Raw genomic sequence first — 26,455 nt, forward strand, 5'->3', positions numbered from 1 at the left:
AAGCTCGCACTGTTCCATGGCGTCACAGAAAATTCTATTGTCACCCTCACCTGCGAGGAAAGTAAGAAACGCGTGGGCACCTCTAAACAGAGTACCTCCCATGAGTCCGGGGAGATCCGCTAGGTGGCGTAGGGCGGTGAGGACGTGCTCACATCGCTCTCCGCTTTATGAAACGCTTTCAGGTGGAAATTTCATTCAAGTCTACTTGAAGAGTGCGTCATCTTTTCCGTGAAGTTGCGAGGACTTGAAGGACACCAAAATCTGGGACCTGGACCAGCTTATTCTCAATTATCAACCTTTAGCTAAATTATCAACCTTTGAAGATACGACGCGCACGAACGCAGCTTACCGTATCACCGGCTTCGGTCGGCGGCGCCGGGACGCTAAACCGGGCGCGGTGCGGCGACGGGTGCGTCGACTGGCTCACCACTATTCGACCGACTTTCTCCGACATTTTCTGACCGAGTTGGAAGTCAATGGTGAGTGCCATTTAACCTCCTTTTCGGACTATGCGTCTTGCGCAGAGGAAAACGGAGGTCGGCCCATTCCCCTGTTTCTACTGAGCATGCATGCATAAGGACGCCTAGAAATTCTTCGTTTACATGGACGTTGACGAAGACCCTCCCGGCGCATCTCTGGTGTCGGAGAATCAACCGAGCGACGCGAGTAGCGTCTCGTTAAATGAGGAACCAAGTAACGACGCGCGAGCGCCCAGCGCCGCGTCTCTCGATAACAAGAACGATGACGACGCGGGTCTGGCTCTTACTTGGACGGGGGACGGCTGGCACACCGTCCTTTCACGCAGAAGAAAAAAGAACCTTAAAAAAAGCCAGAAAGAACCCGAGAAGGGACTAGAGAAGAAAAACGAAAAGTCAGCAGGCCATCCGCTTGCCGACGCAGCACGGGACAGCCAAGTCAAGCGGGATTTCCAGCACAGAAAACGCCGAGGACCGACGCCCCTTCCAAAGGAAGACATAAAGGTTATCCTGAGACCACACAAGGGCCTCACAGTGAAAAATCTATTTGGATCCAAGCTCTCTATGGCAGTGATAGAGGCCTGCCGGAAGAGCTTTGGAGGAGAAAGTTTTTTGCTGCGGGTCCACCCCGGATCGAACATCATAATATTGTCCACGCCACACGAACAAGTGGCGGGCAGGCTGAGAGAGATCAACGAATTGAAAATCAGAGGACGGATTCACCCCTTCAATGCGTACGTGGCCGACCCAGAAGACGTGCTGCGAGGCATCGTTCACGGACTACCGCCCGGAACCACTCAGGCCGACCTGATGGCAAACCTACGAATACGGACACAAGGGGTGAAAGATAGAGAGAGCCAGAATGCTGGGATCTTCGAAGTCAGCAATAATAACTTTTACGGGTGACGTGCTCCCCAGGTGTGTCTATTTTATGGGTGCAGAGGCGATCTGTTATTCATACAAGCCTACCGTACAGGTTTGCAAGATTTGTCGATCAACTGGACACCGATCCGACGTGTGCTTGGCTCCGAACGCCAATGTGTGCTCCAAGTGTGGGACGCGTGATCCTACTCAAGAACATGAATGTGCCCTGAACTGCGCCATATGCGGTGAAGAGCATGCTACAGGAGACAAATCATGCAAAAAGAAACTGAAAAATGTGGCCCCCCGAAAATCGCGAGTGGAGACGCCTCGAAGACAAACAGAGTGTACCTATGCCGAGAAGGATTTCCCGCAATTTGAGCAACACCAGCAGAAACCTCCTCGTTGGTTCAGCTCAGACCGAGAGGAAGCGACGCTCCAGACGCGGCAGGCATCTAGATCCAGCTCCAGATCACGATCAAGATCGAGATCATCATCAAAAACCCCGCAACAGCGGAATATTAGCAAGCCTGCGGAGGCCCCTGGCAAGCCAAACTTGAAGAAAACATCGAGCAGAAGCTTGGAAACAAGCTCCGCCCATGCCAGGAAAGAAGAAGCAGTAGCAGCAACCACTGGCCTTAGTACGCAGGACGTACAAAACAAAAAACCAACCAAGGTGAGCTGGGCGAGTCCAGTGCCTCCCAAATTTCCTGCAACTGATAGCCTACAGTATAGGAAAATTCTAGAGGAGAACAAAAGATTAACACAAGAAATTAAACAGCTTAGAAATCAAATGGCTGCGGAGCGGGAAGAGTATAAAATGGCCATCTCGTCAATGGAAATCAAATTAGAAAATGCAATTAAGAAAATTCAAAACCCAGGGTCGATAGGCAACCCCACCGTGGTAGCCCACATGAAGGATAATGCAGAAACGAGCGCGGAAACGATAGACGAAGACTCGTTCGCTAATCAATCAGAAAGCAGTGAACTAGTAAAGCTAGTGCAGATGCAGGTTCAAGCAAACAGGGAAAGCATAGCTGCTTTACATAAACTTCTAGGTGATTTCATGGCGGAAATGAAAACGTTTGTCGTAGAAGAACTGAAAATTCAGAGGCAGTATGTTAACGATGCTGTGGGAGGCTTGTAGAGGGCACTAAACAAACGCTCCATTTCCGCCCCAGGTATTGACAAACCATCCAAAGCGGGCCGCGACAGCATGGATACGACCATGCAGCATGGCCAAAAATAATATAAAAAGTGTAGAACATTTAGAGATTTGGCAGTGGAACTGTCGCACTTTTCACAAGCGCGCCGCAGCACTCCAAAATTACATGAACTCGGTACCAATTCAGCCAGACGTAATATGCCTGCAGGAGGTTGGGCCCAAGATGGTCAAACTGCAGGGATATTATTGTTTGCAAGATCCAAATTATCCCCGCGTAGCCTCGCTGGTTAGCAAATGTATTGCAGCAAAGGTTGAGCACATAGAAAGTCTGCGGATAAATCATCAGATAATCACCCTTCTTCCTCTGAAGAGAGGCAAAGTGAAAACCGTAATATTAAATATGTACAGCCCTCCCAAAGAGAAACACGAGGACTTTGGTGCACTGCTTAAATATGTCGTCGGTATTGCAGGGGCGAAAGATCGACTTGTGGTATTGGGCGACTTTAACGCACCCAGCACCACATGGGGTTATTCGAGAGATTCCCCTAAAGGAACACGTCTCGAACACGCCGTATCCAAACTAGGATTGAGCTTAATTACTCTACCCACAACACCTACGAGGCTGGGTAACAGCGTAAGTCGAGACACGTTCCCAGATCTGACAATCACACGTAATGTTAACGACGCTAACTGGACAAACCTGGAAGAGAATCTCGGCAGCGATCACTACATAATCCGTATTTCCCTCTCAACTCCAAAACTACGCAGGGTCATAGGAGACGTGGTGATCACTGACTGGGAAAGATACAGACGACGTGATCCCTCACCCGACTCTGTACCGGAGTCGATTGGGGAATGGTCAGAGTACATAATCTCAGTTCACAAACAAACATCTAAACGTATCGCAAGAACAGCAGAGACTCCTGCAGTCGACAGGCACCTGCTCCACCTGTGGGAGAGCAGGCGCCGTATGCTGAAAAGTTGGAAAAACCAGCGACTCAACCGGAACCTTCTCCGCAAAATCGCTGCTTTAGGAGAGGAGGCAAATCAATACGCTAACAAAATTGCAACTGAGGGATGGATCCAGTTCTGCAGTTCACTACAGGACACTCTGAGCACTGCGAAAACTCGGGCCATCCTAAGGAACATGCTTGACCCAGAAAAATCAAAATTGGCCTCGAACAGAACACTACAACGAATAATGCATGATTTTCCGGGCACAGAGGAGGAGTTAATACAAGCACTTAAGGACAGATACATAGGAGAGAATACCGATAGTTGCAGTATTGAAATGCAGTATACTGGTGCGAAAAACGAGAGACTCGACGCCCCAATCACCAAGGAAGAGGTCTTTGCGGCTGCCCAAGCAGCCAAGAGAAATTCTGCCCCTGGTTCAGATCAAATCACAAATGCAATGATAAGGAACCTCAGCGATAAGGTTATAGAGGCACTGACAAACCATTTTAATGACAACTATTGGCTCAAAGGGAAGATACCCGAGGAATGGAAAGTAGCCAAAATTATTACGATACCGAAACCCGGGAAGAAGCCATCCCTGCAGGCACTCAGGCCCATATCTTTGACGTCATGCATGGGAAAGCTTTTCGAAAGGGTTATTCATAATCGGCTCCAAAACTTTATAGAGGACAACGGCCTTTTTCCAGCCACTATGCTGGGTTTCCGCAACGGCCTCTCCACCCAAGACGCATTTCTCCTACTACAAGAGGAAGTTTTGAGCTATATACCTACAGGAGGAGAATATCTAATACTAGCCTTTGATTTAAAAGGAGCATTCGACAATATCTCGCATAAGGCCATCCTAACAGAATTAAACAACATGGGATGTGGGACAAACACCTACGATTACATCAAGGCATTTCTCACAGAAAGGCGGGCTTCGATAAGCGTAGCACAAGTCACGTCAGACGCTTTTGAGATGCCAAACAAAGGTACCCCTCAAGGAGCCATCCTCTCTCCCCTGCTCTTTAATATCGCCATGTTAGGACTCACGCGAGCTCTGGATGGAGTTCCGCAGTTAGGATACACTCTCTATGCGGATGATATCACCCTATGGGCAACGCGTGGATCTCTAGCTAACAAAGAGCAGACACTTCAAAAGGCTGCAACAGCAGTTGAAAATTTTGCGATGGCAAGCGGGCTCAGCTGTGCCCCAGAAAAATCTGAAATTATCAGGGTACATGGAAAAAGATACAAAAGTAACGGAAGCATTGACATAAACATTGAAGGTGTCAAAGTACGTGAGGGGACCGTCGCACGTATTCTGGGTTACTGGGTTCAAAGTAATGGACGAGCGAACCATACAATAAATATATTAAAATTAGCCACGAAACAAGTTGCACGAATGATCCATAGAATAACATACCACAAACAGGGCATGAAGGAAGGAGACACAATTAGATTAGTACAGGCACTTGTACTGTGTAAGGTTACGTATAGTCTACCTTTCCACGTGTTAAACAAATCAGAAGAAGAAACCATCGAGTCTATAATTAGGGGTGCCTACAAAGTGGCCATAGGGCTACCGGTAAGCACACCAACCCAAAAGCTTTTAGACCTCGGTATATATAATACATACCCTGAGCTAAAGACAGCGGTACTGACTGCGCAGAGAAACCGTCTAAGTCAAACTAAAGCGGGGAGAGAGATACTTTCTAGGGTGGGCTTTCCGCCGTACCCCCAGAACATGGACGAGGTTCTTGTAGAAATCCCGGATCCCGTCCGCAGCAAGATCTCGATCTCACCACTGCCCAAGAACATGGACGTAAAAACAAACAGGAAGCGCCGAGAGGAGAGAGTGCGATGGCTCCGAAAAACATTCAAAAATAAATCAAATGTTTTGTATGTGGACGCTTCAAGGTACAATTTTAAACGGTCAGTTGCATCGGTACTTAGCAACGACAACTGCATGGTGACATGTGCATCACTGTACACGTCCACGATCGCCAAGGCGGAATGCTTTGCCATTGCCCTTGCAATCAAAGCGCAGGAACAAAGAGATGAACCGCAGACAACTATCATTTCCGACTCGCAGGAAGCGTGCCGTTTCTTTTTAAGAGGCCGCCTTCCGATAAAAATAAGCAAGTTCTTAGGCGGGAGCTTGACGAACAAATACAGACTGATCTGGTGTCCAGGACACGCAGGCCTGGAGGGGAACGAAAGTGCTGACGCTTGTGCTCGAGAGCTCACGAACCGAGCAGAGCTTCGACAGCACACTCAATCCTTTGAAACACTCCAGGAGGAAGCTATCGAGGAGGATAATGACCCATCCAGAATGGCCCCTCGCGAAATTCTTGCTAACCAGCGAGGCATGCGACAAAAATACAGCGCCCCCACAAATCATTAGAAGGGGAGGACGCGATTGACCTCCGCCGAATTCAAACGGGAGTCTTTCCCAATCTTCAAAGGTTACACAAAATTTTTCCAACGCTGTATGGTTGTGCTTGTCCGTGGTGTGGCGGCTCGCCATCGCTCTACCACATTTCGTGGGGATGCCTAAAACGACCACCAAATTTAGATACCTTTTTAGGTCAGTACAAGCTTTTAAATACTTTCGAGCAATGGGAGGCACAGCTCGCCAGCTCTGACCCAGAGGTGCAGCTTGCACTTCTGTGGCACGTCAGACAAACGGCGGCGGCCAGTGGAGCCCTGGACTTGGGGCCCCACCCATCAAGCTCATGACCCCTGTCCCAAACCCTTGCAAATAAAGTTTTTCCTTCCTTCCTTCTTTCCTTCCCATGAGTCCCACATTTTGAGCATGGTTAGCAAGACGCTACGGTCACGTGAACAACAACAATTTGTTCAACTATTACAACGACATGGATCAGTGTTTGACTTCGGCCAAAAGGGTAAGCAACTGTCTTTACCATGCTCTCGACCACAGCATACAATTGACACAAACTTTGCCCATCCGGTTCGGCAAAAACCTTACAGGGTGTCGTCATCCGAGGGAAAAGTTATAGCTGACAAGTTCAGTACATGTTGCAGAAGGGCGTTATGGAAGAATCGTGCAGCTTGTGCGCAGCACCTGTGATTTTGGTTCACAAGAAAGGCGGTTCCTAGAGGTTTTGCGTTGATTATAGACGATTGAATGCCTTGACTAAACGAAATGTACATTCGCTGCCTCGGATCGATGACGTAATTGACTGTCTAAATTCCGCTTCATACTTTTCTTCACTCAATCTACGATCAGGATATTGGCAGATCCCCATGCACCCTGCTGACAAAGAGAAAACAGAATTTGTAAAACCGGATGGACTATATCAGTTCAATGTGATGCAATTTCGGCTATGCAATGACCCCGCAACTTTTCAAGGATGTATGAACTCGATTCTTCGCGGACTGAAAGGGGAGATCTGTATGTGCTATCGGGACGTCGTCGTTATTTTTGGCCGCACATTCGAAGAACATAACGTTCGTTTGAGCCTCGTTCTTCACTGTGTGGGAAAGGCTGGCTTGGTCTCGAACTCCAAGAAGTGTCGGTTTAGTGAACAGCAGGCCTTGATCCTTGGCCATTTGGTAGACAAAGATGGACACAGGCTTGACCACCAACAAATTGAAGCGGTCAGTGCCTTTAAGCCACCCACGTCTGTAAAAGAGTTTCGCAGCTTTCTCGGGATATATTCTTATTTTCGACGCTTTGTGCCTAAATTTGCAGACATCGTGTACCCATTGACCAGCCTCTTGTGAAAAGACAATGCATTCGAGTGGACATCTGAATGTCAGGCTGCGTTCTGTCAACTCAAATTTTTGCTGACATCAGAGCCCATTCTCCGTCATTTTGACCCACCCGCTCCTACGAAAGTACATAGCAACGCAAGCGGTATTGGCATCGGAGGCGTTCTTGTTCAGCGTCATAATGACAGAGAGCATGTCGGTGCTCTTTGTCAAGTTGTTCCCTCAGCAAGGCTGAAAAAAATTACACTGTGACCGAACAGGAATGCTTGGCAGCCGTATTTGCTATTCAGAATCGTTACCTGTATAGGCGTCCTTTCACGATTATAACAGACCATCATTCCCTATGCTGGCTCGTTATTTTCCGAGACCCTTCTGGACACCTTGCACGCTGGGCTCTACGTCTTTAGGAATTTGACTTTAATGTTGCATACAAAAGTGGACGGCGTCATACCGACACCGATTGTCTTTCTCGCCTTCCATTGTCTACGACTGACGACAGTACAGACACGTTCGACATCTGCTTTGCAACTGTTTCACGCGCATTTCCTGATGTCACCACGTTCCAGCGGGAACAGCGCGATGACTTGACTTCAGACTCTTTATTCGCCACTGTCAGAAGCCCCAAGGGCAGTGGTCACTTTTATCTTCGCGATGGACTGTTGTACAAGGTGAATTTCTCGGCAAATGGTGCGCGGTATTTGCTAGTGGTTCCCCAAAGTCTGCGGTACGACGTCCTCCATTTCATGCATGATGAGCTGACGTCTGGCCATCTTGGATTCATCCGCACTTTGCATCGAACTTAAGAGCGCTTGTACTGGCCTAAAATGCAACAATGTACGAAGCAATACGTCTCCAGTTGCGACAAGTGCCAGTTCCACAAACGTCCTACAAGCAGTCCGCATGGCCTCCTTCACCCTATAACGCCGCCCACAACACCTTTCGAACGAGTTGGTATCGACCTGCTAGAACTGTTTCCGCGGTCTTGCAACAACAACCGCTAAATCACAGTCTGCGTCGATCACCTTAACAGATATGCGGAAAGTGCTGCAATACCATCTTCTACAGTGGATTCCGTCGCCTCTTTCCTGTCACGATCCATCGTTCTCCGCCATAGTCCTCCTCGTGTCATCATGAGTGATCGCGGTCGCCAGTTCGTCGCCGACACTGTAGAGGAATTGCTTCGTCTCTGCACTTCGCAGTTTCGGCATTCAACGCCACATCATCCCCACACGAATAGCCATGTGGAACGCACAAACCACACACTTACTAATATGCTCGCTATGTATGTATCTTTAAATCACAGGATCTGGTACGAGATTTTGCCATTCATCACCTATGCTTATAATACAGCAAAGCACGAAACCACGGACTTCACTTCATTCTACCTACTCTATGCTCGACAATCACGCAGCTGCCTCGATACAATACTTTCATTCGAGCTCTATACGGACGATTCAGTTGCTCAAACATGTGGGAGTGCTGACACCCTCAATAAAGTTGTTTGCGCCGCGTGGCACATATGTCTCGCACAGAAGTCGTATTTTGGAGGTGACAACTGCAGGACAATAGATGGCGCTGTGTTCGCGTTGAGTACCACTGTTGGTAGAGTGGTAGCGCCGGTGGTGACCCCTGGCGGAAGGCAGGCCTTGGTGGTGGGCGAGAGTTGAGCGAGTCTCTTCTGCGCGTGGCGGTTGCCCCGAACGATTGTCTCTAGTGTGAGTCCTCAGTACGTGAAACCGCAGGCTGCGACGCCGGGTGCCGCGTGGTAAGTCAAGCATTGGCGCCGCCACCTTGAGTGCCTTAGTGTGTTTGTCGCGTTGTGCATTTGTCGTGCCATTAAGTAACGATGTCCTAGAGTATTACATAACGAGTTATGTATCAATTCGCCGGACGATGTCGTCATTGTAAATGAGTTAAATAAATGTGTGTATGGTTTTGTTGCTCTGTACCGACCGTGCCTACTGTGTCCGTTCACTCCAAGAGCGCGGCGGAAGTCTCGCTCGCCTCGTTGAGACCCTACAAACACTGTGCCGAGCTGAAGAAGCCAGCCAAATTGCCCATATTCGCACACTGGCATCGCAAAATCGCTCCAAGCAGAGGTATGACAACGCCATGACACCGTTTCACTCGAAAAAAGGGCCCTCGTGTGATTGTGGACCCCTCAGCGGAAACATGGCTTATGCCAAAAATCTTTAGCACACTTGCATTATCGCAACCTCTTGCCTCGTTCCTGATGAATCTTTATTTGGGAGTTGAACTGAATGCCGACTCGCACGCAGCGATGAAAGTCATGACTGGCGCTTTAGAGCGACGTCAAGTGAAGCACCGTCATAAACTTTCCTTGCGGGCCAGGTGACGACTTCAGGTGCATCATGACCGCTGGCGTACGGTTCCTCAGTGAATTCTGCGACTTGTCAGTGTTTACCGGCCCCGTCTCGGACAGTGCACGACTTATTGGTGCAAGTGACGACGTAGCAGCTTCTGACTGCATCGATGGAAAGGTCATAGCTGCAGTGTCTTTTGCTGCGGATGTGTACCCGTGTGGTTATGCATCGCTGCTGCTGCTGCTAACCAACCTTTTGCCGCACTACAAAGCTTGCATTGGGGATTTGTGTCAATCAATGCTGTTGAGGTAAATGAGCTGAATTTGCTTATCTGAAAAGCTTCAATGATATTGAGGATGACTGGAACTTGAAGGTGCGCAAGAAGTGTTCATGGAATATTTTCATGCGAAAGAAAGAGCAGTAACTTGCAGTTCACACCTTGTTCTTCATTATACTGTGAGTATCATGTTAGCGCTTGTAACAGTTTCAGAGGCCTGAAATTCTTTAATTTAGGTTTAGAATAGGCTTTATGTTGTGAATTATCGATATATCAAACTATCCCCGATCGCTTTTGAGTTCCAATATATCCGGGATCAACTGTATAAAAAAAAAAGACAAAGTGATAATAATAATGTCTGTGATTTCATGTGGCAAAGGCGCAATATGAAAGGCGTTACAGTGGAGGAGAAAAATCTGACCATCTAGGGTTGTATAACATTGCACAGGCGCCTAGCGTTATGCCTCCACCGAAATGCTGTGGCCAGGATCGAATCAAACAACCTTCGGGTCAGCAGCCGAGGATTGTACCACCACCACACTACATGCACACTTGCATCACAGAGCACAAGTAAACCAAGTGAAGCACTATATTTACTTACTTTTGCACACATCTCCATTGCCTTGTATCTGGAACAGCCGCCTACAGTTGTTTCATCTGAATTCCGAGTCTTTCCACCCTGTTTTATCGTGTCCCCAAAATGCCTGTTACCTGCTGAGAAGGTGCCACAGCTATGCACTAAACAGAAGTATGCAGCAATAAATCTACATCCTGATGACCAAAGCATTTATTGCCAACATATCTGCTTCAGCATTGTGCCACATTGAAACGATCAGAAAACACAAACTAGCTTAGACCCCCTGCTGCTTATTTACAAGGTGCCAATAGCGCAGCGCCTTACAAAGCTAAAAAAAAACGGATAATAAAGCTTGATCATAATGGTAAGCGTGGCACTGAATTGACGAAGACAGGAGCAACAAAACACACACGTTTGCTCTGTCACGTCCTCGTCAATTCAGTGCTGCACTTACCTTTTTGAACAACAAAACCAACAAGCCACCTTTGCTAAAGTTTGATGCTTACTTGAGACATTAGATGGACCTTGTACATCGATTACCTTATAACATCAGTCCTGCATAAGCAATTTTTTTCTTTAAAAATACCTGTAACTACCTACTTTAATAACGCTGCTTGCCTATAAGATGGCAGTTTCAGAATGTGCCAATGTGTTTCGGTACCTAAGAAAACGTGAGACAGTGCAAAATATCGCCATTAGATTTACATATACAGTCGAGCCCACATATGACGGCCCCACTTAAAGCTAACTTTTGCTTAAAACAAACAGTATCTGTGTGACCGTGAAAACATAAATTGTATTATTGGCACAAAATTGCACTAACAACGAACGTCTCCGAGCGCCGCCGATCGGTTACAGTGAACGGAGCAGGCGCTCTGCCTACTTCCCGAGAAACCACTTTCGGCCACGGATGAGGCATCGGCGAGGTGCCCATAGATTCTTGTTAAAACGCCGACCCTGCCTCCGCGCCCCTCTTGTTGCCACTCTCTCTGACCGCTTTTTCTTGCGCACCCTTTTATCTTTTGTCTCCCCCCCCCCCCCAAGCTACTCTGAGAACCCCGCATCGCCAAACGCGACCAGTATTTTCAGACTGCCACCAATCTTTTTAAGACCGGTCGGCCATCTCCCCTGTTTTTAATCTCTGGTACTGTCGTTTACATCACCGGCCTGAAGTGACCAGACCATTTGCCAACATTGTCTGTATCCGACCGTCTGTGTCTTGTCTTATCGTATCGTTCTAGTGCACGCGTGTACGCTACCCCACCCACTCTAATTCGTGATTTTTTTTCCCGTGTTTAGAACCTGTTCTCGCTCACGTGGCACTCGGCTCAGCATGCCCTCTGCACACGTGCGGAAGCGTAAAAGCTGCTGTTTATTTGCGCTGAACAAACCGTGAAATATTGAAGTATGTGAGGCCACGCAAACCCGTCGGCACAACAAAACGATTCTTTGACTACGGCCGCCGATTCTTTGAAAACTGCCTTGTGCACCGATCTAGGCGGCCGTGCTTAGACCTCTAAGCGCGCAGGCACTCTCAATTTTCTCTACGCGAGAGTTGCGCTTTTCACGGACCTTTCAAGCAAGCTGCCCGACCTGCCTTTTTCCTGTGTTTTTGGTTATCAAGGTCACCCTCCCGTTCTATCCTCCCTTCTCTTCAATCTATCGCAACTTCTTGCCCTCCTCTCGCAAATCGGCTCTCCTCTCTTGACACAAATTCTTCGCCCGTCTCCACCGCTCCGCGACGCCAGCCACGCTGACTCGAATTCAGAAGTTTCGTTTTCTGACTAGAAACGGGCTCAGAGCTGTGCCATTCTGTGGCTGTACCACGCATTCTGGGGTGTGCGTTGCGCCTGCGCGTTTAGTTCGCTCTCGGTGTGCGTGTGTGGTCAGGCAGGCAGATGAGAGGCCTTGCACGCTTTTTCCTGCGGCTCAACAAAATATCAAAAGTGTGACCGCTTGGCCTGGGTGTATATGCGCGTTGGGTGCCACGTTGCGGAGTGCTTGCTCATAGCTGTTGACCACCTGGCAGCCAACTTGCTGCTTCGGGCGTCCCGGTATGCAGCTGTGGAGATGGTGAATATTTCGTGGGTGGCGGTGACAGCTACATGCGTGCGAAACTGTTTTCGTGAGGCCGACTTCGTCGACGTCGGCCCCGATTCTGAGCCTGAAGCTTCTGAACAGGACCACTGCGGCGGCGATTTGTGGCAGCGTGTCGTCGACTCCGACCTGGCAGAGCGGGTGGGACATTTGTTGCGATGGTTTCATTACGGCCGATGATGATGTTGAAACCGCAGAACCGTGCAGAGATTACGGAATTGTGAATTAAGTATGAGGCAAAAGCGATTTAGAGGAATCGGATTGCGAGAATGACGAAGCTTTGGAACCAGTGCCTGATGCAGCTTATGCCACGGGCCACGGCGAAAAGCGTGCTGCCGTTTGAAATAAACTTGAGACCGCCCATATCAGTTCTGCTCTTCGAAACACGTGCATCACGAGCTTTTCGGTGCAGAAAAGTTTGTGTTTTCCTTCGCAACTTATTTAAAAGCTGTGTTTCATTTACTACAAGCTTCGGGATACAGCGAACGGATGCCACATCAGGCTCAGGTTAATTATAAGCGGGCTCGACTATATAGCATGTGCAGCTGCCCAGACTCACTAACCATGACACATGCTGCAGTGAAAACCTCCAACAATTTTCAACACCTGGAGTTCTTCAATGTGCACAAGCACACAGGCCTCGAACAGTTTCGCCTACATCGAAAATGTGGCCGTTGCGGCCAGGATTCAATCTAGTCACATGTGATCTAAAGATGTTATCAAAAAGATGAAAAGGAGTCTGGCTAAAATTTTTATTCCTGATCATTCACACTAACCTTAACATAACTGTGTCAAAATACATTTTGTCTTTCGAATGTTTCCCTATGAGTCAAACTCATGCAAATTAACAAAATTAATATTCCTACAATAACAAAACATTGCATTTTCCCACTTTTAATTAAATGTGGAATCAATTGCACATAAAGCCGAATCTTTCTCAGAATTCCCTAATAAAATTAAAGGCAAACCAACTCAAACTGTATGAATCAAATGACCTATTATTTCTTCCATATTTTATCTGTTTCCATGTACACCCTGAACCCAAGTATGCTTGGGATGTGATATTGCAGAGTTATTGCGCAAATGGTGTTTATTCTTATGCAATTACACTTGAGTGACGCAACAAATGTATGCAAGTTCACTGCATGTATTTACGTAACCTCTATTTGTTGTCATGCGGTTTTAGTGTGACCACTCTTCCTAGATTCATGTGGATCCTCCTGCCATGCTCTTAGCCGTGAGCAGCAACTGTGAAAATAAAACATTCCCGAAAGCATGCGTGCACTGCAGACAAGGCACTAAACGTACACGAAGGCCAGCAGGCTTGTCACAAGCAGCCTACTCAGCGTATGCACACATTTTCGCTGCCTTGAGCTCTGTAACCGATCCATCCCCAAGCAACGTGTCAAGTTGATGTAGTCCCTGTAACAGACTGTGCAAGGCAATAAACATCCGCAGCAATAGCGTCTGTCGGCTCACAGGACGCTCCATCCAAAGTGCACTCTCAGTGGTGAAAGTGTCGGCCAAACTCGCTTCATTGTGACCAACTGTGAGGACAAGTTTAAGGCATTCATTAAATAATCCATTTTGCTATTGAAATACTGTGATGCTTTTAAACATAACTAAGAACTACTATGCCTGTTTCGTTCTCAGGCAGTGCCCAGCCACGATCACACCCTGCAATTGCAGCTGGGACTGCACATGAAGTTTATTCTAAGGATTGCGCTGTAAAACATGATTGCCCGAAACAACCAATATCAGCTGTGCTACTGAGTTACCCATCGCCATCATTTCTACTAACCAGTAAGCATGGGAGAGAGAGAAAGGCAGGGATGCCAACACTAGGCATAGAATGAGCTGGTACAGCTTCAGTAAACACATTAGGCTCCATTAGACTTGGCCATGGCATTGTTGCAGTTCAAGGTATGCTCACAGTAGGTTAACAGTGCTTCATTGAATTTGACGAATGAACTCTGCAGGAAGACAAACGGCCTAGTTAGTTCATTTTCAGAACATGCTGAACCAGGCAACCATGTGAGATGGCTTGGACTGTGGCTGGCTGACACTATGCCACACTGAACTGTGAGAGAAAGCTAGGTCGTGACCTAACTCGGTGCTCAACAATGTACTGGCCATCCTTGTCCAGACGAACGCGCAATACCACAATGTGAAACTGCCATTTTATGCATAGGCCATGAAAACAAGGCACAGATTCCATGCACAGTCATGGTATTATATTGCAACGTTTTCAGTGAGTATCACAATAAAAAAATGTTGAATTAAAGTTCACCATAAAAAATTTTGAAGGTGTGAAATGAGTTTTTCAGAAATTAACAGCATAATAAATATGAATGAATGCAAACAATATAAAGGACAACGGCATGGGTGCAAATAATTGAAATCAAATGGGAACAGAGGATGGAATGGGGAAAAAAAGAAAGAATATATGAATCAAAACAACTTTGGTGGCATAATTTACAGCTGCAATATACTACATAAAAGAAAATGTGCTAAGAAAAAGAGCTCACAATTACAGTCAGTGCAGTGTTCATATATAGTGCCCTTATCAATGAGCAGTGCTACAGACATCGTGCATCTACAATACAAGTTAAAACCAGTAATACTATTACATTTCATTTAAATTAAATGTTAATTTTCATGTGTAAGGACGGCAGAAGCAAGTAGCCTCCTAAACTCCCCCTGCGCTCAAAAAGCAGTGACATTGAATATTTGAATATATGCTACACAACTTCCATATGCAAACACACAGTGAACAATGAAAATCATGATACCATACCAATATTGCAGAAACACTCCACAAAACTACAGATACAAACATAAATGTGCTGGTAACTATCAGAGCTTAATGTCAGTGCTGCTAAAGCGCTTATACACCTGATTAATAAGCTTGCATAGCTTCTAGCCACTATCAATGATACACGACTCGGGCACTACCAGACGCTTGCTAACATGCAGACATGTTTTTTCCTTTCAATGAGTACGCGTTTGAATAGTTAAAAATGTGCTATTGTGAGGCCAAGTCTGAAGAAACCTTCTTCACTACATTCAAACAACCTGATCAGATTGTGCACACAGAAGTGTAGTTAAATATGCTCAAGAACTTATGCGAGCATCAGCGATAACACTGAAATGAACGGTAGTTGGACTTGCAAGCTGCAACGCTGGACCAAAAGGTGGGCTAGCTGATAAATCATGATCGTTCAGTCAAATGGGAGTGTGGGAACAAACAGAGCCCTCGTGTTGTGTGCTTCTCCCTTTGTCTGTTTCCAATTCACTGCACCATCACGGTTCGAGTAGTTGCTAATGTTTAGCAGCAAGGTCTCGATGCTTGTGCTTGCAGGCCTCACCTTTGTTTATGATCAAAGCTGTTCTGTGCACATCCTTATCGAGGACGAGATGAATGTTTGTTATCAACAGAATTACAAGTTCGCAAAGTGTGGCACAACACTGTCTAATTGTTTTTGTTCACCTCCACAGTCCGACATGTTACCCTCATTACAAAAGAACACACAGCCCAAGTCAGATACACCAGACATGAATTAATCTAATGATCGAACAATTAGAAAGAGGCCTGCCGCATGAGACAAAAACCGCCTGCCCTACCCTTCCCGACGGAGGTGGTAGCTGGCGATCCTACTTTCGACCCACATGTGCGCATGCACACACTACTACCACAGCACAGAATTGGGTACAATGTGGCACCATCCCTTGGCAAGCAACAGCTCAAGGTAGGCCAACTACAATGGAATAGCAAGCGACGCTGAAAGTATCGTTTTAGAGCCTCCTTGGATAAACATATCGAATAGCTCAAAAAAATTTCCCCAATAGACCACTCGAATGTATACCAAACAACCAACATTCCATTCAGCAGCGTCGTGCACAGTTGTGCAGACCTGCCAAGTACTGGGACACAGAATTAGGAAGACCCTGCCCGGGGAGGGGGGGGGGGGGGTCATTTTTTTTTATTTTTTGAAAAAAAAAAAGCCCACCTTTCGGAAGGACATGGTCTCCATCCAGACTTTTCAGCTGAACTACGTCTGCATTAGGCAGAGCAGGGTCTGTCGGGGAAAACTTGTGTCGCACGTAGTTGCACACTGTCACAAAGTAGTGCCGAACTGCCTCGAAGAGTTCCTGTTGTTCCTTGGGCTTTAGCTTGTCTTATTTTTGAACAAAGGTGGTGGTCGCCGACTTGGCCCTCCTCTGAAGTCTTCCGTGTAGGTCTGGTTGTAGCAATGTCCAGCCTAGTCACACTTCGCAAGGAGAACATGTCCGAGAGTTTTGTCGGACATGCACGACCGAAATTCAGTTCTTGTTTTCCTCACAAGGCTGAAGAGACGCTCACACTCCGCATTGCTGTGTGGAATTGACAAAATTCCAAGCATCACCTCAGCAATTCGGCTGAACTTCAACCTTCCATCTGCAGTTCTCAGCCGTGACACTATTCTCCACTGGGCATCCACTCGTTCTTCTTGTAGAATATGGGGAGGAAGATCCTGAGCCTGCAACTTGGAAAACTCTACCTCCAGTGCGTCGACCGCTCCCATTTTCGACTCTCCAGGTTGGAGAGGTAGCATCGCTGGAAAAGAGTCCACAAAAAAGCGAACCTTTCGGAAGGACACGGTGTCCAGGGTTTTCAGCTGAACTACCTCTGCAATAAGCAGAGCAGGGTCTGTCAGGGGAAACGTGTGTCGCATGTAGTCGCACACTGTCACAAAGTAGTGCCGAACTGCCTCGAAGAACTCCTGTTGCTCACTGGGCTTTAGCTTGCTTGTCTACCACAGTCCTAGTTTCCTGTCCAATGATGAGGTCCTCGTCCTCTTTCTGTGCCTCCCTGCTATGGTAGTCCAAGTTGAGCAGCTCTGGGCTTCGTTTCAGCCACGATGGGTTTACAAATCTTGAGAAAATGTCTCGAAGAAGTTCCAAAAGAAGCGACCATGGCACGTGGATCTGGGGAGCTTGTGCTTGCAAGGAGAGGTTCACTTTCTCGAAAATGGAATATTCTGCAAGAAGAGACAATATGCTCGGTTGGTTTCCAGGCTGAGGAAAACAAAAAGCCGTTCTTCACATGTTGGGCAGTGCTGGTCAGTCTTCTGTGTGCAGGAAACCTTGGCTTTCTTCGCTGGCACTGAAGGAGCCTGTGTCAAGTTCTTTCTTTTCGTTTTGCACTGATCAGGCTTTTCTGCTGGAGCTATTGCTTGCTTTGCTGCTGCCTTTGGGATCTGGTATGAGTTCAGAAAGCTGGGACTCTTTTTGTCCTTCACTTCGTGCAGGAAGAAGCTCAACAGAGGCTTCCACTGATCCAGGAGCCTAGTCAAGCATTTCCTAAGAGATAGCCATCGAGTTGGGACATGTTTCAAGATTTTTCTGAAGTCTGCATCATGAATTTCCTGAAACTGCCTCAAGGCCTCCTTCCTCTTAGCACTCTTTTCCAGGTAATAAAATATATCTACAAGAACTTCATCCACTTTTGCTGGAAGACACACTGCTCCCTTCTCAGCTGCAAAGTTTATTAAGTGGCATGCGCACCCGATTTTAATCAAATTTTCTTGGACTTCTGTCAGCACCGCTGCCACGCCATTTTTTTTACCAAGCATCACGTTGGCGTTGTCAGAACAAAACGCTACACAGTTCGTGAACGGTATATGAAACGACGCGAGAGCCTCCAGAATTAGGTTGCCTATGTTGCGACCACTTGCTTGTCCCATCAACGTACACAAAGAAAGTAGTCGACTCTCAACTAAGCCAGACTCCCCCACATATGTCACCACGATCGGGTACAACTGCGAGTGGCTATCATTACTGCCGTCGATGGCAACCGAGAAAATTTTTTGCTTCAAGGAACTCACTATGCGTTCCTGAGTATAGTTTGCCATCTCGCCAACAATTGCACTTGTCTTGGTTCTCGCACAGCCGTACCGCTTTGCGACATCCGAAGTAGGGAACATCTTTCGTAGCAGGGGACCCACGTGGTCACAGACGGTCAATGAAAGGTTATGTTCCAGCAGAAACCCAGTGAAGAGACATTGCGCTCGGATAACGTCACTATCAGAGTTCCGCTTTGAAAAAAACTGTCCCAGCTGCTGCTGCTTTTCTTGGCATTGCACGTGGCTTACGTGTTTCTTGGATGAAACGTGAGTGACAACGTCGGTTTTGCCTCCGTGAGAAATGCGGATGTCGCAGCCACACACCGTGCAGAACGCAAAATGGTTGCCCTTCCTCGATTCCACGACGCAGGGGAATTCGGATGTGTACTGCTTCAAAAACACCTGTAAGTACTGTTTTCGCTCCCGCTCTTTACTAAGAGCCATGGCTGAGAGCAAACCAAGACACCAACACCACTGCTCCGAAGCACGCCAACTCAACCGCTAACAAAGCACGACATGGAGAACATCGCAAGCTCGATCAACTGAGTGATGACGATGGCAGTTGGCTTTGATTAGTCTCACAAAGGTTGCCAGACCAACAGTAAATTTTCTGCTAAAAATGGCTAAAAATTTCCGCAAAACTACGTTTTTGCACGCTTCCCGGAAGATTTTTGTGTCAACCGTACAACCACACAAAGGGGTCCAAATTCGTACATTGTACGGGTAATCCGGAAGACTTGGCAGGTCTGGTTGTGTACATCCAACTTTGAAGATGCAACATGCTCCAGGTATTTTTTTTTTTTTTTTTTTCAATTTCAAAGGGCTAGAAATGCACAGTTGCATTTATGCAGACTTACCGAGTAAACAACTAGCAATCACTTAATTTCATTGTAGTGCAAATGGCTACAGACAATTACTTTATTGGACAAACTACCATGTTTTGCAATCATTAGACGTGATGTGTTCCAGGACCAACATCAATAGCATTTTTCAAAGGGCCACTCGACAGGCTTCAACTTTTTTTTCATCCCCCAAAGAAGCTTGCGCATCTTTCCTATGCCTGTCCAACCTCCTTCCACGCGCAGTAATGTCAACTCGGCAATTGGTGATGTTGACTTCATTATTGTTTGTTGAGACCTGTTTTAGACCAATCGACGAGCTGCGTGCTGCGTCACGTCGTCAAATAATGGAGATTATATTATTCGTTAAAATATTAGGGCCAGCAAAGCATTGAAAAGAAAAGAAGAAGGAAACGAGTGTGGGCAAGAACTACAACGGAAGAACAAGTGCAATAGGTGAAGCATCAAGTGAAGAAAGACTTCTTGGTCACTGTCGTGGCCCTCGTTGAAGCAAAGAAATTAGGCCTAGCTGCAGTCTTGGCCCCTGCTTTAAATAAGATCGTGGCTTGACTGATGACACAGCTCCCAGGGAATACTTGTTTTTGTCCGATGCCGAACAGGAGTAGAGGGACTTTGGGCAGTGAGGAGTGGGAGACAGCACTGAGAGCAGGGTCACTCAATCTGCCACTGGAATGCGTCACGTTCCCGGAGAGTAGATGAAAGGGTGACGATCGAAACATTCCAGCAGCAGCAAAGTACGCGTGAAATTGGTCAGTTGCGTGTTCTTCATCAATATAAAACATAGTATAGCCACATTCATTTTCTAAAGTGTTGTTATAGCCCGGTTACACTATATAATTCTCAGCGTAAACTGCGCCTGCAGTCTTCAAGAAGCTTCAGGACTGTAGTAGATCATTTCGATAAGATCATGCCCACTCTGCGAACTATACAGATAATTCTGGAACCTACGTCACCACTAGTGATAACGCTAGAAGATTCGATGGCAAGTGTATAAATGCCGACGTGCTTTGCCACTTGTCAGTTGATCGACAGCCGACGCTGTGTTCCCCGCTATTGGTGCCAGTGTCCTGCTATAATCTGAACTTCCTTTTGCAGGGCCAAAAGTTCGGCTCAAATAAACAGTTTCATTTTCGACCTGAAGTCTGCTCCCTTCATTAAAGTCACAACGCTGTGACATCTGGTAGAGGTGCTGCCTCTTTCATGTACCGGACGCCCCCGTCAAGCCATGAACCCAGCCCAAACCGGAAAGGGGACATCGACGCCAACCCGAAGCAATGAACAAGCCGCTGGCAACTGGGTCTGCTGCCAGAGTATGGGCCTTTACCACCAAAGACCTGGAAAACCAGGACCCCGACCTTAGACATGGCAACAATGACCGTTTCTGTGCAAACTGCACCAATTTTGCTTCTGCAACCGAAGGAGCCACCAACTTTCCGCGGTACATCCCTCGAAGACCTGGCAAATTGGCTTGAGATAGATATACGACCATGTCACTGCATTTAACAACTGGAGCACCGAGGACAAGCTGCGACATGCCTACTTTTACTTGGAAGACTCAGCAAAAATAGTTTAACAACCGAGAGTCTTCACTTCAAATCTGGGACGTTTCCGCAGCGTATTCCTGCACACCTTCGCGAGTATCACCCGGAAGAAGAGGGCCGCTTCCTAGCTGGAAACCCGGGCGCAACTCCCAAACGAAAAAGTCGCTATCTGCATGGAAGAGATGACCCGACTATTCCGACTTGCCGATGCTGACATGGTCGAGGACAAAAAGTTTGGCTGCTTATGCAGGGTGTTGAACAAGAACTCTTCCCAGGACTTGTCCGCAAACCCCCCGTGACGATCGCAGAGTTCCTCGCGAAAGCTGCAATTATAAAAAAGGCGCTTGATAGGCGGACAAGGCAGTACGACTGCCGCTCAACAACGGACTACGTGGACGTTCAAGCACACAGAGCCGATGATCTGCGCAAGACCATCCGCACGGTTGTGCGCGAAGAGATGCTTCAGGAATCGTAGCCTCAAGTGGATTGGGTCACTGACATTTTTCGTGAAGAAGTCCAGCAAGTGTTTCGAATTCCCAACCTGCGGCGCAGTTTCATCTGCAGGATGTGAACTACAGGGCTGCAGTGCGTCGACGCGAGAATGCAAGGCCGTAAAGAGGAGAGTTGATAAAATCCTAAGGCATGACATCATCCAGCGGTCCAAGTAACCTATAACAGTAACAAGTAACAGTAACCCTATGTTACTGTGTCGATTATTACTGCCTGAACAAAATCACAAAAAAGGATGTATATCCTCTCCCACTAATAGACGACACACTGAATAGGCTCCATAACGCGAAGTAGTTTTTGTCGATGGACCTCAAGACTGGCTATTGGCAAATTGAAAGTCGACGAAAGACACCGAGAGAAAACGGCGTTTATAATACCAAATAGCCTCTTCGAGTTCAAGTGTTACCCTTCGGTCTTTGCTGGACACCTGCTCCTTCTCAACGTGTTATGGATACAGTACTGGCAGGATTGAAGTGGCAGCCTTGTGTACTTGAACGATGTCGTGGTGTTTTCCTCGAGTATCGACGAGCATCTTCGGCGCCTTGAAGCTGTACTTCAAGCCCTTAAGACGTCTGGACTCACCCTGAAGCCAGAAAAGAGCAGATTTGCTTACGAGGAGCTCTTATTCGTGGGACAGATGATTAGCAAGTCTGGAGTTCGTCCTGATCCGCGGAAAACAGCCGCCATCTCGCTGACTTCCCACCGCCAACTGACAAGAAGGCAGTGCGCCGATTTCTGGGCCAGTGCGTCTACTACAGGCGGTTCGTCAAAACCATCGCCCACATCACCGATCCACTCACTAGCCTTACTAGGGCGGACATGAAGTTCAAGTGGGAAACGCCGCAGGAAGACACTTTTCAGGAACTAAAACACCACCTGCAGTTGCCTCCGTTACTTGCCCATTTTGACGAATTCGCTTAGACAAGAAATACTGACGCAAGCGGCGTAGGTCTCGGCGCCGTTCTTGTGCAAAGATCTGACGGACTGGAAAGGGCTATTAGTTACGCCAGCCGATTGTTATCTAAAGCAGACGCCAATTATTCCACAACAAGAAAGGAGTGCCCCGCTATCATCTGGGCTACGTTGAAATTTTGCCCCTACGTCTACGGCAGGCCCCTCAAAGTTGTGAGAGACCACCACGCCTTGTGTTGGCTTGCTGGCTTGAAGGACCCTTCAGATCACTTCGCTCGATGAAGTCTGAGACTTCAAGAATATGAAATTACTGTCGTTTACAAGCCCAACAAGAAACACTCCGACGCCGACTGCCTCTCTCGTGCGCTTGTCGACCCACCACCGCCCGACGACCGAGTACTTCTTGGGAACAATAACTGCCGACGACTTCGCTGAACGACAGCGGGCCGACCTGGTACTTAAGGCTCTAATAGAATACCTCGAAAGCAGGACCGCCGCAGTTCCGAAGGTATTCAAGCACGCATTTGCGTCGTTCTTCCTGTGAAACGGTCTTCTCCAAAAGCAAAACTTCTCACCGCTTCGAGCCAAGTAACTTCTTGTGGTGCCTTCAGCTCTGCGACCACGACTGCAGGCCCTGCACGACGATCCGATGACAGGGCACCTCGGTGTTTCCTGCAGGCTCGCAAGGATACAAGAAAGGCACTACTGGCCCCGTCTTACCGCCGACGTCACTCGTTATGTGAGGAAATGCCGGGACTGCCAGCAATGAAAGACACCGCCAACAAGGCCAGCGCGATTTCTGCAACCCATTGAACCATTTCGCCGACCGTTCCAGCAGATTGGTATGAACATACTGGAGCCGTTTCTGACGTCAGCTTTGGGAAACAAGTTCTGGTAGCTAGCGAATATCTCACCCGCTACGCCGAGACAAAAGCCCTGTCCAAAGGCAGTGCATCCGCAGTAGCTAAGATTCTACGTCACAGCGCCCCGGAGGTCCTTATCACCGACAGAGGAACGGCATTTACTGCTGACCTAACTCAAGCGATCTTGGCTTAAAGCCAGACAAGCCACCGCCGGACGACAGCGTACCACCCACAGACCAACGGCCTCACCGAGCGGCTAACCAAGACCATCGCCGACATGCTGGCAATGTACGCCGATGTCGAACACAAGATGTATACAACACGGCGGTGCAGGACACGACACAGATATCTCCATACAAGTAGGTCTACGGAAAGAGCCCGGCAACGACAATCGACGCCATGTTATTCAACGTCACCGAAGAAGAAAACCTTGATGTGAGTGAGTACTTTCAGCCCACCGAAACAGCCCGACAACTCGCCTGCCTCCATATAAAAAAACCAACAGTTCACTGATAGCTGCCACCGTTACAATCTTCGACGACGCTTCGTGGAATACCAGCCCGGTGAACGCGTTTGGGTGTGGACGCCCATATGCCGACAAGGACTCAATGAAAAGCTTCCGCGACGGCACTTCGGACCATATTGGGTGGTTCGACGTCTCAGCCCACTCGATTACGAGGTTGCCCCCGACGACATCACGAACTTTCAACGACGCCGATCGCGACCTGAAGTTGTCCACGTCGCGCGCCTCAAGCTGTTTCATGCGCGTTTACGAAAACAGTGTATTTTGTTGTATCATTGCCATATCATAATTTATTGCTTGTGCGTTTTTGCATTATTGCTGTACTTTGATTTTCTGTTGAAACATCGGGACAATGCCTTCTTCATAGGGGGGCAATGCTACGTTCCTTTTCTTAAGTGTTGTTATAGTTATTCTCAGCGCAAATCGCGCTTAGTCTTCGAGAAGCTTCAGGAATGTAGCAGATCATTTCGATAAGATCATGCCCACTCTGCGAACTATACAGATCATTATAGAACCTATGTCACCACTAGCGATAATGCTAGAAGATTCGATGGCAAGTGTATAAATGCCGACGCGTTTCGCCGTTTGTCAGTTGATCGACGGCCGACGCTCTATTTGCCGCTATCGGTACCAGTGTCCTGCTTTAATCTGACTTTCCTTTTGCGTGGCCACAAGTTTGGCCAGAATAAACAGTTTTATTTTCGACCTAAAGTCTGCCCCCTTCGTAAACGTCACGACGCCATGACGGTATGTTTGTGCAGCGATGCATTCGGCAGATGTCCAGCTGTCATCGTCACCAGTACAAACTACACATGGTTGCTAGCATTGCTGCCGCACTTGTCAGCTGAAGAAAAATTTGAAGACCGATGCTCAAAGGTTATTTTCAGAGCAGCAATATTTCCATCTTGGAGCACTTTGTAGCAGCAAAATTATCCATTTTGGAGCACTTTGGAGCAGGTAACGTCACATCCTAGAGTGTTGGAAAAACAAATGCATGCAGGTGAGCACTGCCAGAAAAGAGAAAGAAGTTGAAACCATGAACGATGAGCAGTCTGGTTTCTTCGCCGATCGATAGTTTTCTTTTATTTTACATTGTGGTGCCAAAACCCCTTGTACGGACGCATCTTATTCATAGCACAATTAGATGGGACCTTCTACTCGACTGCATCCTGCTGTGGGCGATGAGGACTCCAACGGATTGTTCCTGATCGGCATAGACCAGACTCATTGCCTTCAACAATGTTCCCGATGAATTTCATCAAGACTACGCGCTCCGCTCGACTAACCCAGAGCACGAAGCTTTTGCAGGAAGCAAGATCACTGCCAACAGAACCTAATACAGACAATCCCAAGCTCACAGGTTTTTACGACCGTTTTGCAGCAAGCAACGACGAGCTCTTGAATATCAATGAGGCACACGAAGCGCACCTAGCTGACGAGAAGCTCGAAACAGCTGAAAACGTTCTATTTACGTCACTACCTTGCGGGTGAAGCTGCAGCGGCGATATGTGGTTTTTGGACTTCCGAAGCTTGTTACGCAGACACCATGTAGTTATTGAAGGAACTCCAAGATCGGAAACAAATCGAACAACACCACCTATGAGCGCTTCACAATCTAGCTCATGTTTGGTCGGGAAGCGGTGTCGGCGGCCTCAGGCGACTTTACGATGCTGTGAAGCTGATCATCCGGTGTCTAACAGCACTTATTGTCCCAAGCTTAGTTATTCGAATACTATGATTGACATTTTACATAAAGCCCTGCCGCACGATATCATTTTGGTCTATACATGTGGAAAACACCATGAGAAAATGGGTCTGCTGCAAATTTCTTTGAGCCAGTCGTGGCCACTGCTACATCTAATGCGGAGTTAAACGAGCTGCTCACGTTTTGAGCTAGAAAGTCAGGAGCAGTATTGAGCTAGAAAGTCAGCATTGAGCTAGAAAGTCAGGAGCAGTGTAAGCCCTTTAATGACCGACCGATGGATGACCGTGCACAGAGAACTAAAGGTGGCAGCAACAGCACGGCTTTCGTACTACACAACGCATCGAGACGCTAGAGTGAGTGTTTTTTCTGCAAGTCGAAGAAACATGGCACCCATACTTGTGACTCGAACCTTACCATGGATTCTAAGAAAGCAATGCTGGCAAAAGGCAACCGCTGCTATTGATGCACGTCCCGAGGCTAACAGGCACGTTCGTGCCACGTCAAACTCACCTGCTAGAGTTGCCACTGGAGGTGCGCATTAAGTATGTGCGACCCGCACTACAGAACAAACCAGACGACACCTTCTCATCCAGTAGAGTCCTCCGGCAGCACAGGAGGAATGGTGCCATCACAATCAGTTATGCCGTGCGACAAGGATCCACTGAGGATGGGGGCATGACAAATCACGGCCAAGTATATCTACAGACTTTTTGTGCTTTCATCATCAAAAACATTAACACAAGGTTTGTTCGTGGGATTCTTGACAGGAGACAGCGACTCTTCGTCACGGAAGATCTCGCCAAAAAATTGCAACTACAGGTACTGGGCGAAACACAAATTGTGCTGAATACGTTTGGCTGTGCATCCCCAAAAACTGTGGAAAGACGGCAAACCGTAGAAGTTCCACTGTGTAGCCAACACAGTTCTGACACCTGCAAGATGCATGCAATGATTGTCCCAGTTATCTGTGATGACATTGCTTCCCCGAAAGTTGACAGCCTTTTTCTTCAGAGCCTGCGTTTTGAAAGCAAGGTCACTGCGGATGAGAAAAAATTTGATGCGAAAACAGAAAATAGCCTCAGCTTGTTGATCGGCGCTGACCATATCTGGCAAATCATGTCAGGATGTATCATCAAGAGCGCAGAAGTTCCAGGACTAGTAGCGATCGATACAGCGTTTGGATG

General features: G+C 47.6%; 2 protein-coding genes across 13 annotated transcripts in view; one reads left to right on the top strand and one right to left on the bottom strand.

Moving 5' to 3' along the window:
* LOC119166668 (uncharacterized) overlaps positions 1-26,455 on the top strand; it is a 142,710-nt gene that overhangs the window by 107,049 nt on the left and 9,206 nt on the right. The gene's annotated exons all lie outside the window — the stretch shown is intronic.
* Positions 1-26,455, bottom strand: part of nudE (Nuclear distribution protein nudE) — a 253,723-nt gene that overhangs the window by 73,457 nt on the left and 153,811 nt on the right. Inside the window, exon 9 of one of the 12 annotated variants that reach the window (XM_075883366.1) lies at positions 13,211-14,645. The exons of the other annotated variants lie outside the window; for them this stretch is intronic. Within the exon in view, the coding sequence (XP_075739481.1) occupies positions 14,538-14,645 (108 nt within the window). The 3' untranslated portion in view covers positions 13,211-14,537. Of the gene's footprint in view, positions 1-13,210; positions 14,646-26,455 lie in introns of those variants that run through there. 12 annotated transcript variants of the gene reach the window in all.

Source organism: Rhipicephalus microplus, unplaced genomic scaffold (assembly GCF_043290135.1).
Source record: "Rhipicephalus microplus isolate Deutch F79 unplaced genomic scaffold, USDA_Rmic scaffold_16, whole genome shotgun sequence".
Classification (NCBI taxonomy): Eukaryota; Metazoa; Arthropoda; class Arachnida; order Ixodida; family Ixodidae; genus Rhipicephalus; species Rhipicephalus microplus.